The 26,109-nt window shown below is 31.9% G+C and overlaps 3 protein-coding genes across 3 annotated transcripts; all 3 read left to right on the top strand.

Annotated features, from left to right (window-relative positions):
* The first annotated feature begins 586 nt into the window (after nucleotides 1-586).
* LOC126697108 (protein BRI1-5 ENHANCED 1-like) lies at nucleotides 587-4,653 on the top strand. Its single transcript, XM_050393952.1, has 4 exons — nucleotides 587-768; nucleotides 3,312-3,839; nucleotides 3,992-4,190; nucleotides 4,311-4,653. Exons 1-4 carry the CDS (start codon nucleotides 645-647, stop codon nucleotides 4,450-4,452), a joined length of 993 nt encoding a protein of 330 aa, XP_050249909.1. The 5' UTR covers nucleotides 587-644; the 3' UTR covers nucleotides 4,453-4,653.
* Nucleotides 4,654-8,028: 3,375 nt separating this feature from the next.
* On the top strand, nucleotides 8,029-13,326 carry LOC126697107 (vestitone reductase-like). The gene is made up of 4 exons (XM_050393951.1): nucleotides 8,029-8,241; nucleotides 11,332-11,856; nucleotides 12,693-12,888; nucleotides 12,985-13,326. The coding sequence occupies exons 1-4, from the start codon at nucleotides 8,121-8,123 to the stop codon at nucleotides 13,124-13,126; spliced, it is 984 nt and encodes a 327-aa protein (XP_050249908.1). The 5' UTR covers nucleotides 8,029-8,120; the 3' UTR covers nucleotides 13,127-13,326.
* Nucleotides 13,327-18,685: 5,359 nt separating this feature from the next.
* On the top strand, nucleotides 18,686-21,535 carry LOC126697106 (vestitone reductase-like). Its single transcript, XM_050393950.1, has 4 exons — nucleotides 18,686-18,943; nucleotides 19,624-20,148; nucleotides 20,878-21,073; nucleotides 21,186-21,535. Exons 1-4 carry the CDS (start codon nucleotides 18,823-18,825, stop codon nucleotides 21,325-21,327), a joined length of 984 nt encoding a protein of 327 aa, XP_050249907.1. The 5' UTR covers nucleotides 18,686-18,822; the 3' UTR covers nucleotides 21,328-21,535.
* Nucleotides 21,536-26,109: the final 4,574 nt, after the last annotated feature.

The raw sequence follows: 26,109 nt of genomic DNA, 5'->3' as shown, positions 1-26,109 counted from the left end.
ACAGGTTTTTTTTTAGAAATAATTTAATACTTATAATTATTAGGAGTTTGTACCTTTAATATCTCAATTAGAAACATCAAGAAACGGAGTAATTTTTATGTACTTCCAAGCATAAAGAATGATACTCCTTCCTCTTACATTTATAATAAGATCTATTATGAATGAGAGAGAAGAAAATACTATTTATCCATACTCCGGAAGTTCCCAAAAATTTTCCAAAGAAATGTGTCTTGATTCACATAAACCATGACATAACCTTTGATATCTCAATTAGAAACATCAAGAGATGTGTTTTGAACTACAAGATTCTTCACAAAGACCATGAGAGAGAGAGAGAGAGAGAGATGTTTCTTGAACTACAAGATTCTTCACATAGACCATGAGAGAGAGAGAGAGAGAGAGAGAGAGAGAGAGAGAGAGAGAGAGAGAGAGAGAGAGAGACGTCACGTACTGATATAATTGCATAGTAAAGAAATTTACAAAGTAATGATGAAAATGTGTCATTTTAATTTTTTTTTTTTAAATGTAATAATACACGTATAAGAACCACGTGACCCCTCAATAGGCTGCAGAATTGGCCTTATTTGAGTGCTGGGAGGATGACATGAAGATAAATTAACACAGAGAGAGAAAGAGAGAGAGAGATGGAAGAAGATAAAGGTACAGTTTGTGTAACAGGAGGAACGGGGTATGTAGCATCGTGGCTGATCATGAGGCTTCTTCAGCATGGTTATTCCGTCCGAGCCACAGTTAGATCCGACCCAGCAAGTAAGATTCTTTTCTCTTATACCTAATGAACTTTGCTTTCTGTGATATCTATATGGGGTTTCCCTTGAGTTCAAGGTGATACACAGAAAATTGATGAACACCTTGAGCATCAAAATATTATACTTGGAAGAATGGTTTTTACTTTTTACATGTTGATGATTATTATAAAAGGAAAAAAAAAAAAAAAAAAAAAAAAAAAACAGAAGAGGAACATGGTCGATCTCACTTGATTTCAGGATATGAAGTATATAAGAGTCAAAATGTGCTTTGCCCTCCTTAATAAGTATCGTACTGTAAATGCATGTGATAGAGTTAGTTCAACTGTATCAAGTTCTAGGTTTTGGTGAATTAGTCTTTTTAGATAGAAGAAAATTATCAATGAATTAATATTTGATGACTTGTATTAAGAGGAAAATCATGTTGTAGAGTCAATAACTCAGCCAACAGTCTAGTATCTGAGAGCTTGAAAGCCGAAATCAGTCGGCTATGGTGGAGTCAAGATTTGCCTGGAGAAATTCTTCTTTTATTTATTTATTTCATTATTTGGATCCAAATTTGTAACAAACAAATACACAAACATATATGAGCATGTTTGGTAATTGTGACTTCTGGGAAATAGGGATAAGTATTATCGGAATTACAAGAAAATATAACTAAATAATTATTTATATGTTTGATGATGACACATGAATAAATTTTGAATATTTATTTTACAATTTGGTATAATATGATGTGATTATAAAATTGAGTCATATAATTTCAATTAAGTTTCTAAAATACCCTTAAATAATTATATTGATAATTATTATTTGTTATTATTTTTTGTTCAAAAACTGCTATCTACCTCAATTTAAAAAAAAAAAAAAATTCAAACAACATCACCCCTAAAAATTAAATTCTAGGAAATGAAAATTCACTTGTTTTAATAAAATGATGATAAGTAAAAAAAACAAGCTTGATATATATTTTAAATATATATATGCTTCATAAAAATGGTAATACATACTTTTAAATAAAATGTAAAAAATGAGCTTATAATTTTTTTGTTTGATTTGTTATATTTAATTTCATAATTTAAATTGATTAGACTTATACTTGTCCTCATTTAAAAAAAAAAAAAAAATATATATATATATATATGTTTCTTCCGTATAATGAAAATGCAAACTAAACAATTAAATGACAATCACAAAGAAAAAAACCATTCCATTCTTGCACACTAAACGTACCCTAAGTTTAATATATTTTTATATATACTCTGCATTCGATTTGTTTATTGTAACACACAGATTTAGAATAGTAAAAAAGTGTAGGGACTTTCCATTGTGGACAATGGCTGTTAAGTCAAAATACATTAATTTTCTTACTTGCGGTTTCTCTCTTGACATCATTTTTATGTTCTTCTTTTCTAATTTAACAAAAACAAATACACTATGCTCTTATAATATATATGTTAAAGAGTATCCAATCCACATGTTTTAGCTAGTCAACCATCTTTATAATTATTTGAACTTTGAAGTTGGATATTATAACAATTATTAAAAATGTTAGGTACATTTGAATTTAATCTACTAGTTGGAGTAAAACCTATCATTTATGTGAGAAAAGAGAAAATCATGTCACTTTACTCTTGGAATACTGAATTATTACTCTAATTATAATACTTTCACCTTGGTTTTTTGTTTTGTTGGGAGAATGGGGAAGGGGTGTTGTCATATTATTTTCCAGTACTTCACCTTGCAACATAATTATAAACACAAGCTATGCATAAATTGACAAGGGGTGCCTCAAACTTGACGAGTAGTGCTTTATTGAACCTACAGCCACTAGTGATTCATCAAAATTGTTTCATACAAGAATGATAGATGTATATTGTACATGATGGAAAATATATAAAAAAGGAATATACAATCTCTATGGTTCCATGCTATTTATTAAATATTTCGGCCTGATTCAGAAAAACTTGTTTATGTTTATTTATATAACAAATAAATCAAACTCAAACTTAAATTTAAATTTGACAATTAAATGAAGTAAATTCAAATATAATAATGTGTTCAAAAATAAACTTGTGAGTATGAGTTTTAATTTGAGGACATATATATATATATATATATATATATATATATATATAACTTTATAAGTTTAAATGTGTAACATATAAATTCTTACATAGATGTGAGATTGAATCATCAAAATTTTAAGACAAGTTCATAAGATGTCAACTTATTAATTTATAATTCACTAATTAATATAAATGTTCTATTTCTTAGAAAAGATTATGTATGATTTCTTACCAAACAAGGTTTGTGAATTTAACTTTTATAAGTTAATAAATGAAAATGATTATATCTTGTTAACTCTAATAATATAATTTCAATTGTAAATTAGTTATTAATTATTAAATTAAATTTGTGCATGGTTAGAAAGTTTTAGTCATGATGTTTACTTCATGTGGACAAGAAACTATTTCTGTAAGCAAAATTTTGACCACGTAAATATGTTATCTAGCACTTGGTGATGACTTTTAAAACTATGATCAGATTGCAAGAAAGACATCAGCTACCTCACAAATTTACCAGAAGCCTCAAAAAAGCTCCAATTTTTCCATGCTGATCTCAACAAACCAGACAGTTTCAACACAGCCATCGGAGGATGCATTGGAGTCTTTCATCTTGCCCATCCCATGGATGTTGATGGCAAAGAGCCGGAGGAAGCTGTGACCAAACGGGCTGTGGAAGGAACTCTAGGAATCTTGAGGGCATGCCTGAATTCGAAGAGATCAGTGAAAAGAGTGATATACATCTCCAGTGCAGCCACAATATTGTACAACAACAAAGGTCTAAGTGTGACAGATGAAAGTACATGGAGTGACCTTGATATTTGTAGAAGTAGCAAGCTTGTAAATCCTTCTTACCTGCTTTCCAAGACCATAACCGAGAGGGCAGCGCTAGAGTTTGCGGCAAAAAATGGATTGGATCTTATAACATTGGTTCTTCCCCTAGTTGTTGGATCCTTCATATGTCCTACTACTCCCTCCTCGGTGTCTTTGGCACTTGCAATGATCTTGGGTTTGTTTCATTTCTCATGTTATACATTCTTCAATTTCACCTTAGTTCTTTGAGTTGTTAGAGCCTTAGGAGATTAACATTTTTTTCCCCATTTTTTGGCCAGACTATTTCACGAGGAGATCGGTAACTAATTAAAGAGCATTTGAATGCAGGTGAAGAGGACCATTATGAATATCTTATGCACTCATATATGGTGCACATAGATGATGTGGCTAGTGCACAGATCTTCCTTCTTGAATATCCTAATGCACAAGGGAGATATATTTGTTCCTCGGCCGAAATGACAATGCATCAGATGTATGAATTTCTTTTGGCAAGATACCCGGAATTTCAATTACCAAATATGGAAGAGTGAGTGTTTCTCTTATTTATTTTCTTCATAATTTCAGTTTCCACATTGACTCAAAACACAATTTCCATATGAGAGAACTCTTTTTAGCTTCTTTTCCTTCTCTCTCTCTCTCTTGACAGTCACTTTAAAAAGTCTACAAGTTATGGACATTCAAGTCTCTCGTCGATGAAGCTCTTAAGTACTGGGTTCAGGTTTAAGTATGGCGTCCAAGAAATGTTTGATGGAGCTATCCGGTGCTGCAAAGAAAAGGGTTTTCTTTAATCCATACATCTTTGGCAAAAAGTTCTCGAGAAAACCATCATAATTACAGTGAAAGGACAAATGTTAACAGGACTATCCAATGATTGCATGTTCACAATTGCTTGCCATTTAATCCAATGTAAATTAAGCTTTTAGTTGACTTTTAATAAAAAAAATTTTTAGGATCAATCAAAATTAATTAAATTTAATTCCATGCATGTATCATGTATGACTATTGTAAGACCATTCTTTGTCTAATGGAAATCATATAATCTTCAAAAAAAAAAAAAAAATCATATATATATTTTTGTATCATGTGTTAGGAAAAATTCTCTATTACCGTGAATAAATTTTAGCAAGCACAACGGAAGCACAACCACATAAGAACACAAATATTTACGTGGAAATCCTTTCTCCTTGAAGGAAAAAATCACGGGACAAACTCTGAATAATTTCTCTATATTAAATAGAGATTACAACACTTAAAAATACAACTTGAGCAAAAAAATACTCTCTTTTTTTTTTCACTCACTATTCTCTTTCTCACTATATATATCTCTTACAATTTTCTCTTACTCTCTCTATTTTTCTCTTCTCTTTTACTTGCTGACTCACTGATTGCTCTTTTTACTTGCTCACTCACTGATTGCTCACTCACTGACGCAGTTCTGCCAAACTGCAATTAGCCCTCAGTCTCACTTGCTGGGACTCCTCTTTTTTCTACATCTTCAAATGGCCGAATGGTCTTTCCCTTTTATTTCTTTCACCTTTTCTTTCTTTTTACTTGCTCACTCACTGACGCAGTTCTGCCAAACTGCAATTAGCCCTCAGTCTCACTTGCTGGGACTCCTCTTTTTTCTACGTCTTCAAATGGCCGAATGGCCTTTCCCTTTTATTTATTTCACCTTTTCTTTCTTTTTACTTGCTCACTCACTGACGCAGTTCTGCCAAACTGCAATTAGCCCTCAGTCTCACTTGCTGGGACTCCTCTTTTTTCTACATCTTCAAATGGCCGAATGGCCTTTCCCTTTTATTTCTTTCACGTTTTCTTTCTTTTCTTCCTTCCACAGTACTCTTTACATCAAATCACAAGAAATGGAAGCCACTTACTCCAACTTTGCTTCAACCAAAATCTCTTTCTTCAGCTCTCACTGGCCGAATGGCCTTGCTTGTTTCTTTTCTTTTGTCTTCAGCGTGTCCAACACACTTTGGCTCACTTCTCATAACTCATTAAGAGAAGCAGACTTCTCACAAGTCATGGAATGACATGCTCATTAAATGAGCTCTTGAAAAAGCATGTGGGCTGGACCCATGGTGCAGTGCACCCAACATCATGTTGGTCTAAACCTTGATTTTAATTTATATAATACCACTATGGCATCACGTTTCTAGTGTATTGTGGATTTTAGCTTCGGATCACTTACAGAATTTGTTAAACATGTGGAATGGTCATTTGGCCTCTTGAGACCAATTTGCTCAAAAGAAAGAGAATATTTGCAAAATAAGGTGTCTATAAATGATCGTCATTGGTGGAGCTTACAAAAGTGAGAGAACACTGCTAAGAAAAGATAGCACATTTTGTGATTGGAGAGTATTTTACCATCAGCCAAAAACAAGTTGTGGAATAATGTTTTCTGTGACATGGAAGTCTGGAACTATTTACGGTGTAATTCAAGGTAAATTCTAACCACAAATTACTGTGTAATTCATGGTGAATTTTAACGGCAAAGGGTATAATTCATGGTGAATTTCAATCATACATGTGGAATTCAAGATGACTTTCAACCGCACAGGTGTAATTTGAGGGTGAATTTTAATCACACATGAGTAATTTTGGGTGAATTTTTACAACAAGATTGTAATTGGAGGTGAATTTTAACCACAAAGATGTAATTTGAGGTGAACGTTAGTCAAACAGTTGTAATTCATGGTGAATATTATTAACCACAAGTGGTGTAATTATGAGAGAAGAATTTTAACAATAAATGTGTAATTCAGATGAATTTTAATCATAAAAAGTGTAATTAATTAGGATGAATTTAGTCACCAATATATAATTCAGGATGAATTTAGTCACCAATATATAATTCAGGATGAATTATAACCAAAAAAGTGTAATTCAGGCTGAATTGCAAAAGTGTAATGGGGGTGTATTTTTACCGCAAATGGTGGAATTTGGGATAAATTTTAATCACAAAATTGGTTAATTTGGGGTGAATTTTAACTACAACTAGTGTAATTTGTAATTTAGTATAAATTTTAATTGTGAGAGAAGTTGAAGGGACTTGAGAGAACTTAATAAAAATTGTACTTTCATTAAATTGAATTTACGTTCATTATTTTTTTTGGGGGGGGGGGGGGGAGGGGGGAGATAAATAAGATTTTGTTTCTTCTTTTTTCAAAGGGTTTGGTTAATGGGTATTGTTAGAGTATTTGTTAATAGACAATAATTATACCACTTTTATGGGAAATATAAAATGTGATCAAAAATGAGTTTTTTTTTTAATTAAAGAATTTTAAAAATATTTCATACACTAATGTCTTTAGGGCATTCGTTAAATTTTCATTTTTCTAAGAAATTTTTCAAAGCACTATTTTTGTTCCTTTTTTATTTTCAATTAATACTAAATGAAATTGTTTTTGGCTTTTAGATAAAAGAGAAATCAAAATGGCTTTTTCAAGGAGGAATATTGAAATGGAGAAAGAATTGTGATATGGTCATATATGAGCATTTTGTTAAGATCGTAATGTCCCATGATAAATGTATGACCTTCCTAATGTATTGTTTAGAGTATTGCTTTCATGTGTGTAAGAGTCATTACCTACTCTAGCACTAGGCTGGTGAGAGTCTCTTCGACTATTTCGCATGTTTGACTACAAACAAGGTGTGCAGAAATTGTGAAGAATGCCAATAACGTAGGAGACTGAGGAAAGGTCTCCTTTTTTTTTACTTTTCTACTCCATGATTTCAATAATCACAATTTTGTAGAATAATTTTATGGCACTGTTAACTGATAACTTTAGGGTAATTGTGAACAAATTATTTTTTTTTAAAAAATTGAAACAACTTTTATGGGAAATAAAAATAAAAAAAAGCTCTTAAAACATTATTTGTTTTTTTTCTTTATAAATAAAAAAAAAAATTCTAAAATAGTTTACTAACAAATCCCTAATGCCTGTTTTCTTGTTTGCTTTGTAAGTTCTAGATATAGCTTCAACTCTGATTATATTTATCCAATCCAATATCCAAGAAATGATATAAGCTATCATAAGAAGTGTAGTGAGATAGCAAATAAGTGATATGAAATAAATAGTGAGTAAAATAGTAAAGAATGGTGTGTTTAGCAAAATGAGTTTAATATATTAAGCATCAATAAAAATTTTATTTTATTGATAACTCTTTTGCATATTCTATTTGAGTGTGGTAAAATTTAATAATTTATCTCGTATTTGAAAAAATACTTTTCTTTTAGATTTATCTCAAAGTACTTGAAAAAAATACTTCTTTTTTTATTGTCAAATTTATGTTGATAAAGTCATTGGATTAGGTTCATATTTTTTTATTGTCAAATTTATGTTGATAAAGTCATTGGATTAGGTTCATATCATATCACAAAAGCGAAGTTATCTTGAACAGTCAAGCCACCGAGTATTTTTCGTGATTTTTCTCGAGAGAGAGAGAGAGAGAGATGGAGGGACATAAGGGTGCAGTATGTGTTACAGGTGGTACTGGGTACATAGGATCATGGCTAATCATGAGGCTCCTTGATCAAGGTTACCATGTTCGAACCACCGTTAGGTCCGACCCAGGTAAGCCACATCTCTGCCAAGGCTATCTAGCTAGCTCTTGCTCTTTCAATGTCTTAACGGAATAGTCATAAGATCAAGATGATCTTGGAGGGTATCTTGTTTAATTTCTGTAATTTTATTAGCCTTTGGTTTTGGAACTTGTCTGTATCTCTTCAGACAAGCTACAGGTCAAATATATCATCTTTCTTTCTTTCTTCTTCTTATTATAAGTCGCTGAATAATGAATATAGAAAGAATTTCTGTGTTCTGGTCATTAGTTATTACAGGTCCTTAGTTGATATCAATTAAAGACCAACATATTAAAAAAAAAAAAAAGATTTTACTAATGTGTGCCTTATATTAATTTTCATTTTTGAAAATTTTTTTTTTTGAAAATTAAAAAAGTAATGACAGCTTTTTCAATTTTCAAGAAAATAATTTTAAAAATAGAAAGCTTAATGTGTGCTCTTGGCACACATTAACCGAACCCTAAAAAAAAAATGTATTTACTGAAACTAATAATTATAGGCCTCTTTGATGGCTATTAGGAATTGTATTCTTTATTTATTTTATGGGCAAATTACACTTTGTCTCCAATTACCTACCTTCGTTAAAAAATAAAAATATAGATAAATTTGTATTATTGTTATTTTTTTACGTTTCTCTCCTTTTAAAACATAAAAATAGGAAAAAAAAAAAAAAAAGGTATGAAAAGTTTTGTAAAAATGAAAAACATTCAACCAAAACAGTCATCCAACCAAAATTAAGAACATTCAACCAATCTTGATAACTCCGTATTCTTCTCATCATTAGCACAATAAAAATAATCCAACCAAATGATATTTCTTTGCTGTGTGTGTGAAAATGCAAGAAGCAAGATGAGATCTCTTTCAATAGTTCGGTCAATTAAGTCAGAGTAAAGAGAGAGTTAAGAGGTAAGTCTTTTTCATTTAATTCCAAGGTTTCTAACCATGGTGTTTGGTTATGATCCATATGCTCTAATACCCTGGACAGCTCCTCACAATTTACGTACCCTTTTGGTCCCTGACAATAGATACCCAAGACGTAAGATGGAAAGTGGCAAAGCCCCCACATCTTCCTAATACTTCTTCTGCAATTTTTTTTAATTTTTGTATTTCAACGTCTGGAGAGATTTCAGGTTGAGATGTTTCAGGCGGAAGGCGCACCACTTGTGTAAACAAATCTCACCTCTCATCTTTGGTTTGTAGTCGAAGTTGGTGTGAGACGCTATATTGGTCGACATGTGAAGCTACATCCTTATATCGTGTGCTAAGCACAATTCTGCTCCCATTTGTGCTCTCCGGGAATGCTGATTTTAGAGTATCCCATTCTTCCTTTGTCGAGATGTTGTCCAGAACTACAAGATACTTTTACATTCGGCTCCACTGTAGTGGACATGATCTGCCTTCCAAAAATATTCTCGAGTTCATTGTCATCTGCCACTTCATCAGGTAGAGACACCCAGGCTCGGAATTCAAAGTGGCGATGAATAGCTCTATGGTTATGAACTGTCTTTGCTAGAGTTGTCTTAACTACTATGAAGCACGGGTGCGTTTCGAGACTCGGGTGCAAATATAACTGTGGGACTCGGCAAATTTTGATGAAGGTAAGGGTGGGTGTGGGTGTGGGTGTGGGTGTGGGTGTAGGTGTGGCGGGACTCAGCGATTAAAAAATTATTAAAAATATTTTTATTTATATTTTTAATATATTGCTAAACATACTTTTTCACAATATATAAACATATACCAAATTTAAGAGCACATAGCACTACTAAGTGAGTGAGTTGAGTGAGATTATGTGAGTTGAGAGTGAGAGTTTAGGCGTGACTCAATGGCTGAATGTCTTAGAGACAGAAAGGCAGAGAGCAAAGCACACAGCACAAAGAAGCAGAGAGCAGTAGAGCACATAGGCATAGCCACACAACATAGAGAGACGAATGAGAGAGAGCTGATTTGCACATATACAAATGGTGCGTGAGAGAGTTTAGGCCTTTAAGGTTTGTTATTAAGTTCAAATGATTCGTTTTGCACTCTTCTTCTTTTTTTTTTTTTTTTTTTTTTTTTGAATTTCAACCTGAATTGGCTGTTTCGGCGGTTTTGCCCAATACAGCCGATACGGCCCGAGTCAACGCGAATAAGCCCAATTTAGCACGATTCAGCCCAAGTCTGAGTCGCGTCGGCGCGAGTCGTTGAAAAAAAAAAAAAAAAAAACTAGACGCAGCACCTACGCATGAGCAATGACGTCCCTCATGCGTTGCCACATTGGACATGGGTGCGGCGTGAGTTTTTCCGCATCCGTGCATTCCAGCTTACCTATTTCCTTCATCCCCACAATGCAAAGAGTAGAGCAATTCTCACCTTGGTCAGTTAGTTGTGAGATCACTTTATGTGTGTCTTCTTCCAAGCCTACTACCAAGTTTGTCTCTTCCCTTAGCTCAATGCGACATACCTTTATGCATATCTCAAGAAGCTCAAGACCGTTATTGAGTCGACCAATTTCTTCAGAAAATTTCTTTGGAAATTTTTTAATTTAATTTATAAAACTTCTTTTAGAACTTTTTTCTCTTAATTTTTTTAGATTTTTTTTTTTAATGTTTTGGAATGACAAAGATATATATATATATATAAAAGAGTAGCAAAAATACAAATTTATCCTTATTTTTAACAAATGTGAGTAATAGAAGACAAACAAAACTCACCTCAAATAGGTAAAGTGCTAATTTTTAAACCACATATAGACAAAATGTTTTTCGGACAAATCATAGATGAGCAAAATGTAATTTCCCCTTATTTTATTGATAATTCGATAATTGAGGTGGAGTGATTCGAACCTGAACATCTTCTTTGGAAATATAAAGAAATATTGATTAAACTACAAGATTCTTTAAATGAATTTGTTATTTAAAGACAGTTATTCTATGACATTCAAGGGAATAAAAATAAATAATATTTCCTGAGGAATGCCGGATGACCGACTTTAGCTTAATAGAAATCTCATCTTGAGTTTTGAGTTCAGTTTTTTGGGTCCAGTTTACGCTTCTCAAAAAAATAAAACAAAAAAGAAATGATAGAATTTCACATATATGACCAGAGCACAAGAAAGACACTGGCTTCCTTACAAGTCTACCAGGAGCATCAGAGAAACTCCAAATCTTCAATGCAGATCTCAGCGATCCAGAGAGTTTCAATGCTCCCATTGAAGGATGTATTGGCGTACTTCATGTTGCCGCTTCTGTTGATTTTGAAGACAAAGAACCTGAAGAAATAGTAACCAAAAGATCAATCAATGGAGCACTAGGCATCTTAAAGGCATGCTTGAATTCCAAGACTGTGAAGCGAGTTGTGTACACTTCTAGTTCATCAACAGTTTTGTATAATGGCAATGATGAAGATGAAATGGATGAGAGCTTTTGGAGTGAAGTAGATTTCATTAAAGCTATAAAGCCACTTGGAGGTTCCTACGTATATTCCAAGACATTAACAGAAAGGGCAGTAGTTGAATTTGGAGAAAAACATGGATTGGATGTGGTGACAATAATTCCTTCCTTTGTTGTTGGACCCTTCATTTGTCCCAAGTTCCCTAGCTCAGTTCGCACAACATTGGCTATGATTTTGGGTATGTTTTTGTTCACTTGTTTGACATTTATGTTGCAAATAGTTGCATCTGATGTGAATTGTTTTCAATGATATAATTGTCTATTTATTTTAGCGAAAAGTGAAATAATGATTTAGGCTAAAATGCATTTTACACCTTTCAAATTAGGGGTTACTTCTAAATCAATTTCTCAACTTTTAAAACTTATAATTTGCACCCTTAATGATGTTAATGTGCTCCTTTTATTATGGCTCATCATATTTTTTCCATTAACCTGCCTAAAAACAACCTCATTTTTTTTCTCTTAAAACAATGTCAATTTTGCATGAGTTGATGATAAGATTCTTTCGGATGTTTATAGAAGGAATACATATATATTTTTCTAATACTGAAGAGTTAATTGATAGATCAATTTAGAAGCAACCTCAAATTCAAAGGGTATAAATAGTATGTTAGTTCATTATTATACTGCCTGACGTATTGTGAAAGTGATAAATATTAGAAAAATTACAACTAAGTAATTAGTTGAAAGTACTTGAAAAAAATTCGTATCAAACCTATGCATGTGGTTAGATAATTGCAACATGAAATTTAATTGGAATTTCATGGAAAAAGGTATATCAAGAAAAAAGAAAATTAAAAAAAAAATATGCTATAACATTTTACCTTGAAGTTTCTCATACGGTAAATGATGTGATTGAAAAATAAAATGAACTTTGGTGTTAATTGAAGACCTTAATTAGTTGTCATATGGAAATGCAAACAACCAAATCTTTAATTTATATATGAATATATATTTTTTTCTCTATAATTTTCTGGAAGAAAACTACTTTTAATTCAAATATCGATCATTGCAGGTGACAATGGTCAATATAAATATCTTATGAATACAGCTATGGTCCACGTTGATGACGTGGCAAGAGCACATATTTTTCTCCTTGAATGTTCTACAGCGGAAGGAAGGTACATTTGTTCATCAGAGATCATGACACTTGAAAGGATGTCTGAATTTCTTTCTGAAAGATACCCAGAATTTCAAATACCAACACTAGAGTAAGTTTAATTATTCTCTTCCTTTTTAATCTTAAAAACTTAAAGTTAAGAAAAAGAAGTTCCATTATTATTATTATATTTTTCCTTTTTATGCAGTTATTTAAAGGAAATTAAAGGTTATAAAACAGCGGGTCTGTCATCAAAGAAGCTCTTAGATTCTGGCTTCAAGTACAAGTATGGGCTCAATGAAATGTATGATGAAGCTATTCAATGCTGCAAAGAAAAGGGTTTTCTCTAGTTCATGAATGCTCAATGAATTTTGGATTCTGCCAAATGTATGTGCCTAGAAGAAGAAGTACTGTATTTTACTATTTTCAGTATTTATAAAAGGATTAAAGGATTATGTTGATAAATTATTTTAAGAAACTTTTTATAGTAAAATGAATAAGTGACTAAGTGAAAAATATGTAAGGTGTGCCTTACTACGGCATTGATTTATTTTGTCTCTCTCTTTCTGTCATGCATAAGTAGTATTTTGCATAACCATTGCTAGCTTCATTAAGTGGCTATACAGATTGGTGGCGTGGAAGATGGCTCATGACTCATGACCTTATCAAATGCTTATCAAATGTGAGATTCTCGAATCCGTGCTGTATTGGATAGCATTCACTTTAATGCTTTTAAAATAGTTTTTAGTTATTTTAGAGCTCTAAACACACAAAAACACCCAATAGCAATGTTGTTAAATTTAAAATATTTTACCAACTTGCTATAGTGAGCTATTAGTAGTAGCAGCTCACTGTAGCAAGTTGCTACAAATATTAAATTATTTTCTTTTTCTTCTCTTATTATTAAATTAGTCTCTCTCTCTCTCTCTCTCAAGTCTATCCATGTGTAGTGTTTTTTATATTTATTTTATTTGTTTATTTATATTATTTTAATGTGTTGTTTATTAAAATAAAATATTTGATATTGGGTATATTATAAAGTGAGTTGTTAAAATAAATGAAGTAGGTTTTTGAGTTGTTAAAAGCTATATTTTTTGAGAATTTTGCTGTGAATGCTTAAGCAAAGTTAAAGCTCATATTCAGCCCTCCCAAAAAAAAAGTACATGCTAGTTTTGGGGGAAAATGGCTAAATAGTCTTAATTTTTAAATTATGCAGCCATACAACCATTTTTTTCAGATTATCTAGCAAAATACCACTCTTTTGGAACTAAATGTCACTAATGTTGAGTTTTGATTAGAACTCGACAATATCGAATTCTATGCATATTTTAAAGTGTCAAATTTTGCACAAAATTTTCAAAAATATTTAAGTGGCAAAATATGCATAGATTTGAAATTATTAATATCAAGTTCTGCAGGAACTCGACATCAACAATGTCGAGCTCTAAAACAATGATATTTTGCTAAATAGTATAAAATAGGGTTGTTTGACCATATGGTTTAAAAATTAAAGTTATATGGCCATTTTTGCCCTAGATTTGCTTATGCGAAGATTGTGGATATGGTGTGCCTTTTGATTTTTTTCAACAATGTTGTCAAGCTCGATTTTATTTGTGCAATTTCTGGGTTTTCTAGTTTTGGTTTTACTTTTTGAAAGACTTTATGTACCAAGAGGGACGAAATCATAATTTCAATTTTCGGGCTAAAACGTGAACTTATTTTTTTTTTTTTAGAATTCAAGAATGAGAAATATAATAAGATTCAAGACAACATATAATATACTCTATTGTTTTCCATATAATTTTTCTTTTTAAGGACTAGAATACTAAAAAACATAGAGCTAGTATCCATTAAAAAAAATAAAAATAAAACCCCTGAATATCTATTTCTCAATAATTATTGTGTGCACGCTTCAAATCTACTAATATCTCTTTTTTATAAAGAACAAAAATACTAAAGTGAAAATAGTGATTAAAAAAAGGGAAAGATGAACAAATACACACATTAAAAGAACAAAAAACCTATTGTAAAAATAGTGATTAAAAAAAAGGAAGCATGCACAAACACACACATATAAAAGTAAACAATTAGATTAGAATAGAAATAAAAGAGTAATCTTACTTGAAAGCCCTTAGTCTCTTATTCTAGTACCCAAAAATAGTCATATCTAAGTTATTTTAATCTTTTTCTAGTACAAAGAATTAAAGAATATATATGTAAGACACAAGATTTACATTGACAAGCTTTTGGAACAATAATACTACAGACACGACAAATTTCACAATTATATCATAACATTTAAGATAACAAATTTGAATTGGTATAACATTATTTTTGCATAGAGCTACCACTAATATCACCTCCAATCCATGATGGAAGCTTAAAAACAACTTCAGTTTAGAATGAAGGCCAGATGTACTGTAGATGATAGGCTAGAATAAAAGTCCAATGCGCCAATGATTGAGACTTGAATGATGAGTAAAATGCATATTATACTTGTGGAGGCCACTAATTAGAGGCGTGGTCTAAAAAAATATGCTTGGAGATGATAAAGACATGTGACCAAAAAGAAATCAGGTAAATTAGGTGCACAAAAAATATGCATGTTCACATTGATTGTAGTTAAAATTACCAAGATAGTCTTGTGAGAAAATATTAGATTTGCGAAGTACGCATATTAGATTGTCCATATGTTGTCTATGGTAGGAAATAAATTAGGATGATCTTTGCAGAGTGGTTAGAGATAGAAAACCTTCATCTACAGATTAAATATATGAATTAATATATGCCAAAAAAAAGCCTAACGTCATGCGAAAATAAAAGGAGAAAAATAAAATAATGTTAAAAGACAAAATGGAAGCAAGAGAAAGAAATGGAATTTATATGATACAACCTACCTGCTTACGTCCACGACATAAAGCCTTTAATAGTTACATTTTTTTATTATTAAGAACAGTATGTTATAATGAACCCATTGATAAGTAATTATACCAAGCTAAATCCTATGCTAACTAGAGGTAGCTAGAATTATGCTTTCTTTAGCTTACACACCAAGTAGTATTGGACTTAGACTATTGGACATGATTTTGATTGGGCCTTAATGTCTTTTTGTATTGATTTGAAATGACTATCCCAAACTAGAAAATCTTGTAGAAATTAGAGGATTCCTTTATCTATATTAATTTGAGCTTTGCTTTTGCTTTGCTTTGAGTTTTTACTTTCATGTGTATCATTTATCCAGAAAGAAATAGAAAAAAAAAAAAAAAAATCATGTGTATATGGTTTTAAATGTTTACGGTATGCCTACTTATTTTGTATAAGTAATCAAAAATAATAATAATAATAATAATAATAATAATAATAAAAAAGATGATTAAGTACAATAAATATATTTCACCTAAGAAAAATAAGGTACATTTAACAAAAAATATTATCACCCCCAATAATTAATTGATCTTGATTCTTTTTAAAAGAAAAAGAAAAAGAAAAATTGTCTTCCTTGAGAAAGAGGGAGAGATTTTTCACGTGTAATGGATGGGCTATTGGCGACATAACATAATGGGCCATTGATCATGACTAATGACATGAGGCTGCTTCGTTATGGTTACTTTTCACCCGAAACACAGCTAGATCCAACGATAACCCAATTTTATTGCGTTCAGCTAACAAAAATCACTATTTCAATTATAAGTGTAGCCCATAGTCAAGATCTAGAGGCCCAAGAGTTAGATTATCTTTTTCTTTTCTTTTTTTGAGTGATTATCTTTTTTTTAAGTTTAAATCATTATACCACACAAATTTAACTTTTTTAAAAAAAAATTTATTTTTTATTTTTATAATTTGATAATTACAATAGAGATATGAAAAATATTATGAGGTGCCCGTTGGCTATACCACTCTTAACCGCAAATTTAAGTTTTGGTTTAGAACCTTTTTAGGTAAAAGTCGAATACTAATTGATTAAACTTGTGAATTTCATAAGATTTGTTATTGTTTCTCAGCTCAACTCAATTTCTGTACTGTCGTATCATATTTAACTTCATACTTTTTATTGCTATTCTTTGATCTATTATATTTGAACCTCAAATGTTTTTGTTGCAAACACCAGAAGTTGTCATTGCAAACTCAAATGATAATTTCAACTATATTTAGTCATTTATTATTAGCATATATTCATAAAAGGGGAATTTAGTCGTAGTATTTACTATATTTGGGAAGAGAATAAATTAATCAAGTAATTTGTGGATAAGCTCAAACCCATTCAATAAGAAGATGAACCAAGCTTGATCATGTAATCTAACTGGGAGCTTGGGCTTGACTTGTGTTTGAAATAAAAATTTAAACTCAAGTTCAAGTTTGAACATGTAATCCTGAACTTTTAATACTCAACTCGACTCAATTTATTTAAAATACTCTCAAATCTCACAAATGAAGTTGGCAACTCTCCTCTTCTTTTTTTTACTCTATCTCCTGTGGTTCCTAACATATTACTCTATATCCAATGTATTTTGGCTATGTCAAGAAAATTTTGAAAGCACCATTTCTCTTCCCTTTAAGAACAATCTGTTGAAAGTGCCTTATCAAAGCACCATTTCGTTGCAGCAATTTTGTTGGAATAATTTTTACACTCAGAAGAAGAAAGTGTCTTATAATTTGTAATATGTCTTTACTACACTCAAGCCAAATCTCAATAAAAGAGAAATTTTTATTGATACTTATAATATTACACACATTTTTCTACGCATCACGCACCACTCTTGCTTCTAATTCCACTTGCACTTGCGTTTGAGTTTTCACTTTTCATACTACTACAATAAGTGAGAAGCTAATATAACAAATGAAAAAAGTTAATAGATATTCTAAGGGTATTAGTTTATAAAATATTTTTAAAAACTTTTTATGGAAAAAAAAAAAATTATGGCTTTTTACATTTCCCTTAAAAGTTATGTCAAAAATTTTCTTAAGATTATTTATTGGCAATTATCCAAAGAACATCGGTTAGCAAGACAAAAAAATAAAAAAGAGAGAGAGAGAGGAGGTACATATTCTATACTACAATTAAAGGAAACAGGCAATAAAGTTCACGCCTAAAAAAAAAAAAAAAGGGTACATATTCTATACTACAATTAAAGGAAACAACCAACATGGGTTGGCTCAAGTGGTAAGCAGCTTGTGTCGCTTAAGCAAGGTCTCGGGTTCGAGACCTTGTGTATGCAGAATGCCCTGTTGGGAGACTCACCCACCACAGCCAGGTGTGCGACCCGGGTCGACCAACGGATTAGTCGGGGCGAAGCCCCGGATACCGTGGCAGGCAACCAAAAAAAAAAAAAAAAAAAATTAAAGGAAACAGGCAATAAAGTTCACGCCTAAAAAGTAAAGGAACAGATTACATACAAGTTTCAGGCCAAACTTATTTCATTTTTCGGTAGTCAAAAGACAACAACTCAACTACTAAAGTGAAAATTGGCTTTTTCTTAGTTTTAGTATACCCTTCAGCCTACGCTAGTAATAAGGATTTGTAAACTGATCGAACACATGCAAAATGCTTCAAAACAAATCATTGGCCTATTAATAGAGTCGGTGATAAATCCTACAAAATCAACCTGACTTTTTCCACACGGTACATGATACTAAGTACTAACAGCATACAGTCGAAATTAATGAGCTTTAATCTAATATAAGTTTGAGTTGTTGCGGACAGTACACCATTTGACTTAATGTAGATCCCAAAACAAACTTTGGTGTGAAGGGATAAGTGATGTTAGAAAAAGGAAAAAAAGTTAAAAGGGTACATACACAACTAGATGATGAATGTGATAGATCCCATTAATTTGCTTCTCTTTGTGATGATAATTATTTTTTACCTTCTTAACTAAATGATTATTAGAGTGTTGCTTTCATGTGGCAATTAAGAGTACTCATATTGGTTGGTGATCATATCATAATTCATACCACAAAAGTCAAGCTATCTTGATAAGGGGATAAAGGAAGTTAAGGCACAAAGTATTTTTGTGATCCATTTTTAGAGAGAAAGAGAGAGAGAGAGATGGAAGGAGATAAGGGTACAGTATGTGTTACAGGTGGTACAGGGTATATAGGATCATGGATGATCATGAGGCTCCTTGATCAAGGTTACCATGTTAGAACCACCATTCGGTCTGACCCAGGTAAGCCACATCTCTGCCAAGGCTATATATATAAAACTCAAATATGCCAGTCCTGATTATCAAGGAGTATTCATATATAAGAGCAAAATGAGCTTGAGGGTATCTTTATATTATATATATCTTGCCTCAGTTCCGTAATTTTGTTAATATTTTTTTTTTCCCTTTCGAAGCTTGTCCACATCTCTTCAGAAGATTCATGAGAATAATATTTATTTTCAGCCACATATATGTCAAATTTCATCTTTATTTTTTCTCATAACTTGCTGAATATAGCAAGAATTAATTCCTTTGTTCTAGTTACTCCTATTAGTTATTAGATTCAATTTAAAATTATATAAATAAATAAAACCACACACACACAAGCACCTAAAATTGGAATAAAGTGGAATTCATTGGATACAGATCGCAAACTTATTAAAAAATCTATTTATTACTAAATAAACTATATGCCTCTTTGATGGCTGTGTAGGAATTATAAAGTACTGTTTTTCTATCACAGATAAAAATGCTGGATGGCCCAGATTCGCTTATATGCCTCTTTGGGTCCAGTTTTATGTTTATATTATGTTTAAATGATAAATTAGTCCTTAAGTACATCAACTCAGTTAATTATATTTTTTTATACATAGTGTAACAAAAGAGAATTGATAGAATTTCACGTACATGACCACTTTGACCAGAGAATAAGAAAGACATTAGCTTCCTTACAAGTCTACCAGGAGCATCAGAGAAACTCCAAATCTTCAATGCAGATCTCAGCGATCCAGAGAGTTTCAATGCACCCATTGAAGGATGTGTAGGTGTATTTCATGTTGCCACTCCTGTTGATTTTGAAGACAAAGAACCTGAAGAAATAGTAACCAAAAGAACAATCGATGGAGCACTAGGTATCTTGAAGGCGTGCCTGAATTCCAAGACTGTGAAGCGAGTTGTGTACACTTCTAGTGCATCAGCAGTTCTGTTTAATGGCAAGGATGAAGATGAAATGGATGAGAGCTTTTGGTCTGATGTAGATCTAATTAAATCCCTAAAGAACTTTGGAGGTTCTTACATGATTTCCAAGACATTGACCGAAAGGACAGTTCTTGAATTTGGAGAAAAACATGGATTGGATGTGGTAACCATAATTCCTCCCTTTGTTGTTGGACCCTTCATTTGTCCCAAGTTTCCTGGCTCAGTTCGAACAATATTGTCTATGGTCTTGGGTATGTATTGTCTCTCATATGTCTTAACCAAAACATTATATTGCATAGAGTTGCGTTTTATGTGAACTGTATTCAATGATATCAATTATCTCCTTCAAAAGAAAAAAAGAAAAAAACATTTATCTGTTACATTCAATTGGTTTTTAAAGTTACAAGTAAATAATTAATGCTAAACTATGTTAGTTCAAATTAATAAAACTTTGCCTTTTTGAATGAAGCAACCAAACACTGAATAAATCTTGGTTGACTTTCTCTAAATACATTCTAACTAATTTTGTCAAATTTTCATATGGCTTAGAGACTAGTTTTGGTGAAAAGTGAGAGAATAATTTATTGCATGGTCTAATGCATTGTGAGAATCAATGAGAGGCCTAGGAAAGAAGAAAAAAGAGAGGTAGCATAAAGATAAGTGTTAAAAACGAACCAATTCAATTATGTTGAAGCCTTGAAGGTACTTGACCAATTTTTTTTTTTTTTTCATATAGATATTTCTAATTTTCTGAACAATCTCTTTTGCAATCCTTAATTATTACAAAATTTTCTCTGCTCTCGTTTGTACATTATGTGATTGCAATAAAAAAGGATTTGGTGTCAATTTGAAGGTGTCACTAGCTTGTCATATGAAAATGTAAACAAGAAATCCTTTATTTATACATCAAGGTTTTTTTTTTTTTTTTTTCCAATATTTTCCTGGAAGGAAATTGCTTTTAACTCGTATATCATTTGTAGGTGACAAGGATCAATACAGTCATCTATTGAATACTTCTATGGTCCACGTAGATGACCTGGCAAGAGCAAATATTTTTCTCCTTGAATGCCCAACTGTGAAAGGAAGGTACATTTGTTCCTCAGTGGCCATAACACTCCAAAGGATGTCTGAATTTCTTACTGAAAGATACCCAGAATTTCAAATACCAACACTAGAGTAAGTTCAACTTTTCTTCTCCATGATCGTTTAGAAACTAAAATATTAAATCTTCTCTTCCTTTTATTACAAAGTTATGAAGAAAATGTTTTCTCTTTTCACCTTTTTGCAGTTACTTGAAGGAAATTAAAGGTTATAGAGTAGCGGGTCTCTCATCAAAGAAGCTCTTAGATGCCGGCTTCAAGTACAAGTATGGGCTCAATGAAATGTTTGATGGAGCCATTCAATGCTGCAAAGAAAAGGGGTTTCTCTAGTTCAATGCTCAATGAAAATTATGGGTAAGGCGTGCGGTAGTCTGGCATTGATTTATTCTCACTCTGTTGTCTAATGTATAAGTTCTTTTGCAATTTGTATAACAGTTGCTAGTTTCATCTTTTATTGCTACTAGTCGCAGAACCGCGCGATGTATGAGAATAAATAATAATTTGTATCGTTATATAATGTATAATTCTTTTTCTAAAATTTGTTAAAGATAATTTGTTCTCCCTAAAATTAAATTGTTTCTATGTGGTCCAATTAGGTCTACTTCAATCCCATTTGGTCCAATTAGGTCTACTTCGGTCCATCCAATCAATTTCAGTCCCCTTAAGTCCATTTTAGACTAATTGGACCATAAGTTGATTCTTTTTGTAGGTTGTCTTTTCAATTTCAACTCAAAAAATCTTTTTTTTTCCTTAATTTTTGGGTTGAAAAGTATGATTTATTATATTTGGGCTAACTTCTTTAATTTTAAGTTAAAAAATTCAAAGAAAATAAATATTAGAAATTAGAAATATAATCCCTGAAAATGCAATAAAAATGATAAATATTCAAAAGTCTGATTCAGTCCACATTGGTTCTATTCGGTCCATTATGTCCTCTTCGATATAACTTGGTTCTATTCGGTCCTATTTAGTCCATTCTGTCCACTAGAGTTCTATTCAGGACATTCGGTCTTATTTAGTCCACTTCGGTTCACATTGGCTCTATTCGGTCTACTAGTCCACTTCGGTTCTATTCGGTTCACATTAGTCCTATTCGGTCCATTATGTCCACTTTGGTCATATTCGGTCCATTTTGGTCCTATTCCATTCATCTTGTCCACTTTGGTTATATTTGGTCCTATTCGGTACAAGCTATCCACTTTGGTCCACTTTAGTTCTATTTGGGCCATTCTGTTCAATTTAGTCCTAATCAGTCCATTTTATCCACTTTAGTTCTATTCGGTCCACATTGGTTCTATTTGGTTCATTTAGTCCACTTCGGTTTTATTCAGACTACACGGGTTATATTCAGTCCACTTTAGTCCTATTCAGTCCAATTTGGTCCTGATAGGTCCATTCTGTCCACTTTGGTCCTATCTGTCCATTGGTTCTTATTCAGTCCACTTTGTTTCTATTCAGTCCACATTGTTCCTATTCAGTCCTATTTTGTCCATTCAGTCCACTTTGTTGTATTTGGTCCAATTCGGTCCATTTGGACCACTTTCATTTTGATCCACTTCAATCTATTTTGTGCACTTATATATATAATAGGAAAAAACATGTTTGGGTTGAAAGCATCTATTCTATATCCAAATTTATTAAAAAATATATAAATTTTAAACTCGTAATATCTAAAATCTTTAAGTATAGCATTTAGTATTGTTGCCATTTTACTATATCACATTAACATAGCATTTCAGTCCAATTCGGTAAATTTAAATTAAAGTCTTTCTAAACATAAAGACTATAAATATGCAAATGTAACCTTTAGAGCAATTATTCATTTGTTATAATGACATTACTTTTAAATGAATTGCATAGGGTTGATTATATATTTAAGCAAAATAAATAAATAAATATGTGTGTGTGTGTGTGTGTGTGTGTCATTTTTTTAAAATAAATTATTCAACTTATTCATTCTATGTGGGGCATAAAGGTAGCACCCAAGGGCCCAAAGGCTAGGAGTTGGGCTTTGGATGTGAGCCCACTACAATCAATTTATTTAAAGATGGGAAAAGCAGACCAACACGTGGATTCCTTGTCTTATGGTCTAACACTGGGAAACATGAATCAGATAGAAAGCAAAAAGGATTTGAGTGGGAAAAATTAAAGTCTTGTATTAATGTTCCCTTGGTTGACTGAGGAAGGTGTTACACAACTTACAACAACATGTGTTTAAGTAATTTTCTCCCTAATTCTTTGTGTCCCCTTCTTAATGGGGTTCTCCCCTCATTTTATAGTCGTTTGCACTTGATCCTGACCCTCTAGTTGTAAGGTGGCAAATTTACCCTAGATGCTTGTCTCATCCCTTCTTTGAAGGAAATGCAAGGTGTGCTACAGGTTATTCGAGCACTATTCAGGCGTCACTTCATAAATGCAATTGTCCTAATTGGTGCAGTGTATTTAATGCAAAGGTGATGGGCGGTGGTTTCTTCATCATGCATCCTGTCCCTTTTTCTCTGTCCCTTGCCAAGGCAACTTGCCTCAATCCGAACCTCTTAGCAGTGGTAGCATTCCTCTCTCCTTCCTGGGGTTGTGAGAGGTCCTTGTTTGATTCCTTTCTCCCAGCATTTTCCATCTACCTGTTGGGCCCATACACTCCTCGGTCGTGGCCCAATAGGGGCACCGTCCTTGGATACCCCATAATGGGCCTATGCACTCCTCGATTATGGCCTAGTACTGGTGCTGTCCTCAAACCTCCCACACATTCTTTTAAAATAAATTATTATGACAATCAAAACCCATATCAAACTTATTCTAAATATGTATAATTTATTCTCAAAATTTTATTGTAGAGAGAAAGAGACTTCTTGTAATGAGGAACTAAAAAATATAATGCCAAATGTATGAACCCAAAATATAATTTTAAAAATCACAATGATTCATCAATATAAAGTAGAGTTGCAATGAAGAATTAAAAAGAGAGAGAGAGAGAGAGAGAGAGAGAGAGAGAGAGAGAGAGAGAGAGACAATAATAAGAAATTTATAGAAAATAATATGAGAAGAAAAAAAGTAAAAATAAAATATATAGTAATAAATACCAAATTATCCAAGTCATGTTATGTAATAAAATAACATTATATTTTTATATACTATCTTTATGATACAATATGATGATAACATCTATGAAATAAAAAAGAATAAAAAAAAAAGATAAAAACTTAAAAACATAAAACTTAATCACATCAAATCAAGTAGTAGAGTTGCAAATAATACAAAAATTCATCAACCTAAAGTAGAGATGCAAGAAAAATAAAATCCACAAAAAATGAGAAAAAACTTGAGAGAGAGAAATAACCTTTTGTTTGTAGGAAAACTATATATAGAATGGGAAAGAGAATTGTAAATTGATAGTAAGAAGAGAAGAATAAGAAAAGCCAAAAATAAAGGAAGATAAATGGATAAATGAAAAGTGATATTAAGGTAGATAGTAGTGGGGAGATGAAAATGTAAAAAGAGGGAGGAGAAGTTAGAGAAAGTATAACAATAAATTGGAAAATTAATAAGAAAAAAATAGTTAAAATAGGAGAAACAATGTTGAAAATGGGTGGATGACGTAATTTTTTTTTTTTTTTTTTATACAAGATAAAATTTCTATTCTAACCTAATCTAAGTATATATGTATGTGAAACTCTCTCTTGAAAACTTGAATCCTGACCCTTACCCCCAATACCCCACAAGCATTTGTATTTGTGGAGTAACCATTGTACCAAGGGTGCGCTGTGGTGATGATGTAATTATTAATGTAACTTAATAAGAGCGTAATAACAATAAATACTATATTTTAGCTTTTAGATATATATATATATATATATATATAGATGTATAAATTTAGATTGATGACGTAGAAGGTGTGGCTCATGACATTATCAAATGTGAGATTATCGAATCTGTGCTGTTATGGAATATGGATCAGCAAAGCTAAGCTCATATATGCTAGATTTGCTTCGGGGAGGGTTTTTTTTTTTTTTTTAATTTTTTTTTAATAATCAAAAATGAAGTTGTCAAGCTGGATTTTATGGTTTTTGGTTAACTTTTGAAAGGATAATTATAGTATTATTCAATTTCATGTTAAACTTCATAAGGAAGTCCTATTTAGAGATATTTTACTAGTGCAATATATATAAGTGAGGGTTGTACAAGCTAGAAAAGGACAATGAACCAATATGGCTATAGTCTAATGTAATCTAACAACCTCTCTCAACTCAAGATAGGTCACAAGTTGCCAACTTAAATTTCAATACAAGATCATAGAACCGACCTAGTGATAAGATTTGGCAAAGATGTTGGCATTATCATAAGAGGGAATGGATCGAGTTGTAATTTGCAAGGTACTTTGAAAATGGTTCTTTTTTTGGTAACAAGTACTATAAAAAAAAATTTGTGACAATCAAAGGGACAGTTAATCTCAATATATTTGGTTTATTCATGAAAGACGTCATTGTGTACGATGTGTATTTTACTCCAATTATTCTAGTAAATAAAGTGGCAGAAGACAAGAAAACTCATACATCTTGAAGAAGCCAATGCAGCCATAAAAGCTTAGATAATAATATTAACAATCGCCCTGTATTTCGTGACAACTTATTTATGATCTGGTCAAGGGCGCTCTTTGAGGGACCTCACTCTATACTAGGGCTACAACAATTGATTGATCTGGATTGATTTAGAGTTTTAATAAGGGGAGAAAAAACACTGCCTCTTGAAATGTTCATGCAAGCCATACATGTTACCAAACAATGATTCCTGTTATTTTACGCTCATTTTAAATTAGATCTATTCAAGATTCTGACATGAGATGAATTTGTCAATTGATCTCGTGCACTTGGCTAGAATTTCAACCAATCATGAGTGTCAAAATCTCAGATCACCCCTGTCTCCTACCTAATCTTGCAGGTTAACTTCTACCGGTACCTCATCCTGTGAAAACCATGTTAATCCTCTTGTAATCAAGTTTGATTTAGAAATTAGGATTATTCTTTACTCCATATGAATAACAAAGCGTAACAAGGAAAAAAAAAAAAAGAGAAGTCTAGGGATATCAATCGAGGTTATCACAATTAAAACTTGAAA

The sequence above is a fragment of the Quercus robur genome, chromosome 8 (assembly GCF_932294415.1).
Source record: "Quercus robur chromosome 8, dhQueRobu3.1, whole genome shotgun sequence".
Classification (NCBI taxonomy): Eukaryota; Viridiplantae; Streptophyta; class Magnoliopsida; order Fagales; family Fagaceae; genus Quercus; species Quercus robur.
Note: the sequence above shows the minus strand (reverse complement) of the source record. Positions and strands in the feature narration are given on the sequence as shown.

Excerpts from the sequence above, each read along its gene's own strand:
- LOC126697107 (XM_050393951.1), top strand. The coding sequence starts at position 8,121 with ATGGAGGGACATAAGGGTGCAGTATGTGTTACAGGTGGTACTGGGTAC. Across the intron at positions 8,242-11,331 it reads CACCGTTAGGTCCGACCCAG|AGCACAAGAAAGACACTGGC; the intron begins GTAAGCCACATC and ends ATATATGACCAG. Across the intron at positions 11,857-12,692 it reads AACATTGGCTATGATTTTGG|GTGACAATGGTCAATATAAA; the intron begins GTATGTTTTTGT and ends CGATCATTGCAG.
- LOC126697108 (XM_050393952.1), top strand. The coding sequence starts at position 645 with ATGGAAGAAGATAAAGGTACAGTTTGTGTAACAGGAGGAACGGGGTAT. Across the intron at positions 769-3,311 it reads AGTTAGATCCGACCCAGCAA|ATTGCAAGAAAGACATCAGC; the intron begins GTAAGATTCTTT and ends AACTATGATCAG. Across the intron at positions 3,840-3,991 it reads GGCACTTGCAATGATCTTGG|GTGAAGAGGACCATTATGAA; the intron begins GTTTGTTTCATT and ends ATTTGAATGCAG.
- LOC126697106 (XM_050393950.1), top strand. The coding sequence starts at position 18,823 with ATGGAAGGAGATAAGGGTACAGTATGTGTTACAGGTGGTACAGGGTAT. Across the intron at positions 20,149-20,877 it reads AATATTGTCTATGGTCTTGG|GTGACAAGGATCAATACAGT; the intron begins GTATGTATTGTC and ends TATCATTTGTAG. Across the intron at positions 21,074-21,185 it reads TTTCAAATACCAACACTAGA|TTACTTGAAGGAAATTAAAG; the intron begins GTAAGTTCAACT and ends ACCTTTTTGCAG.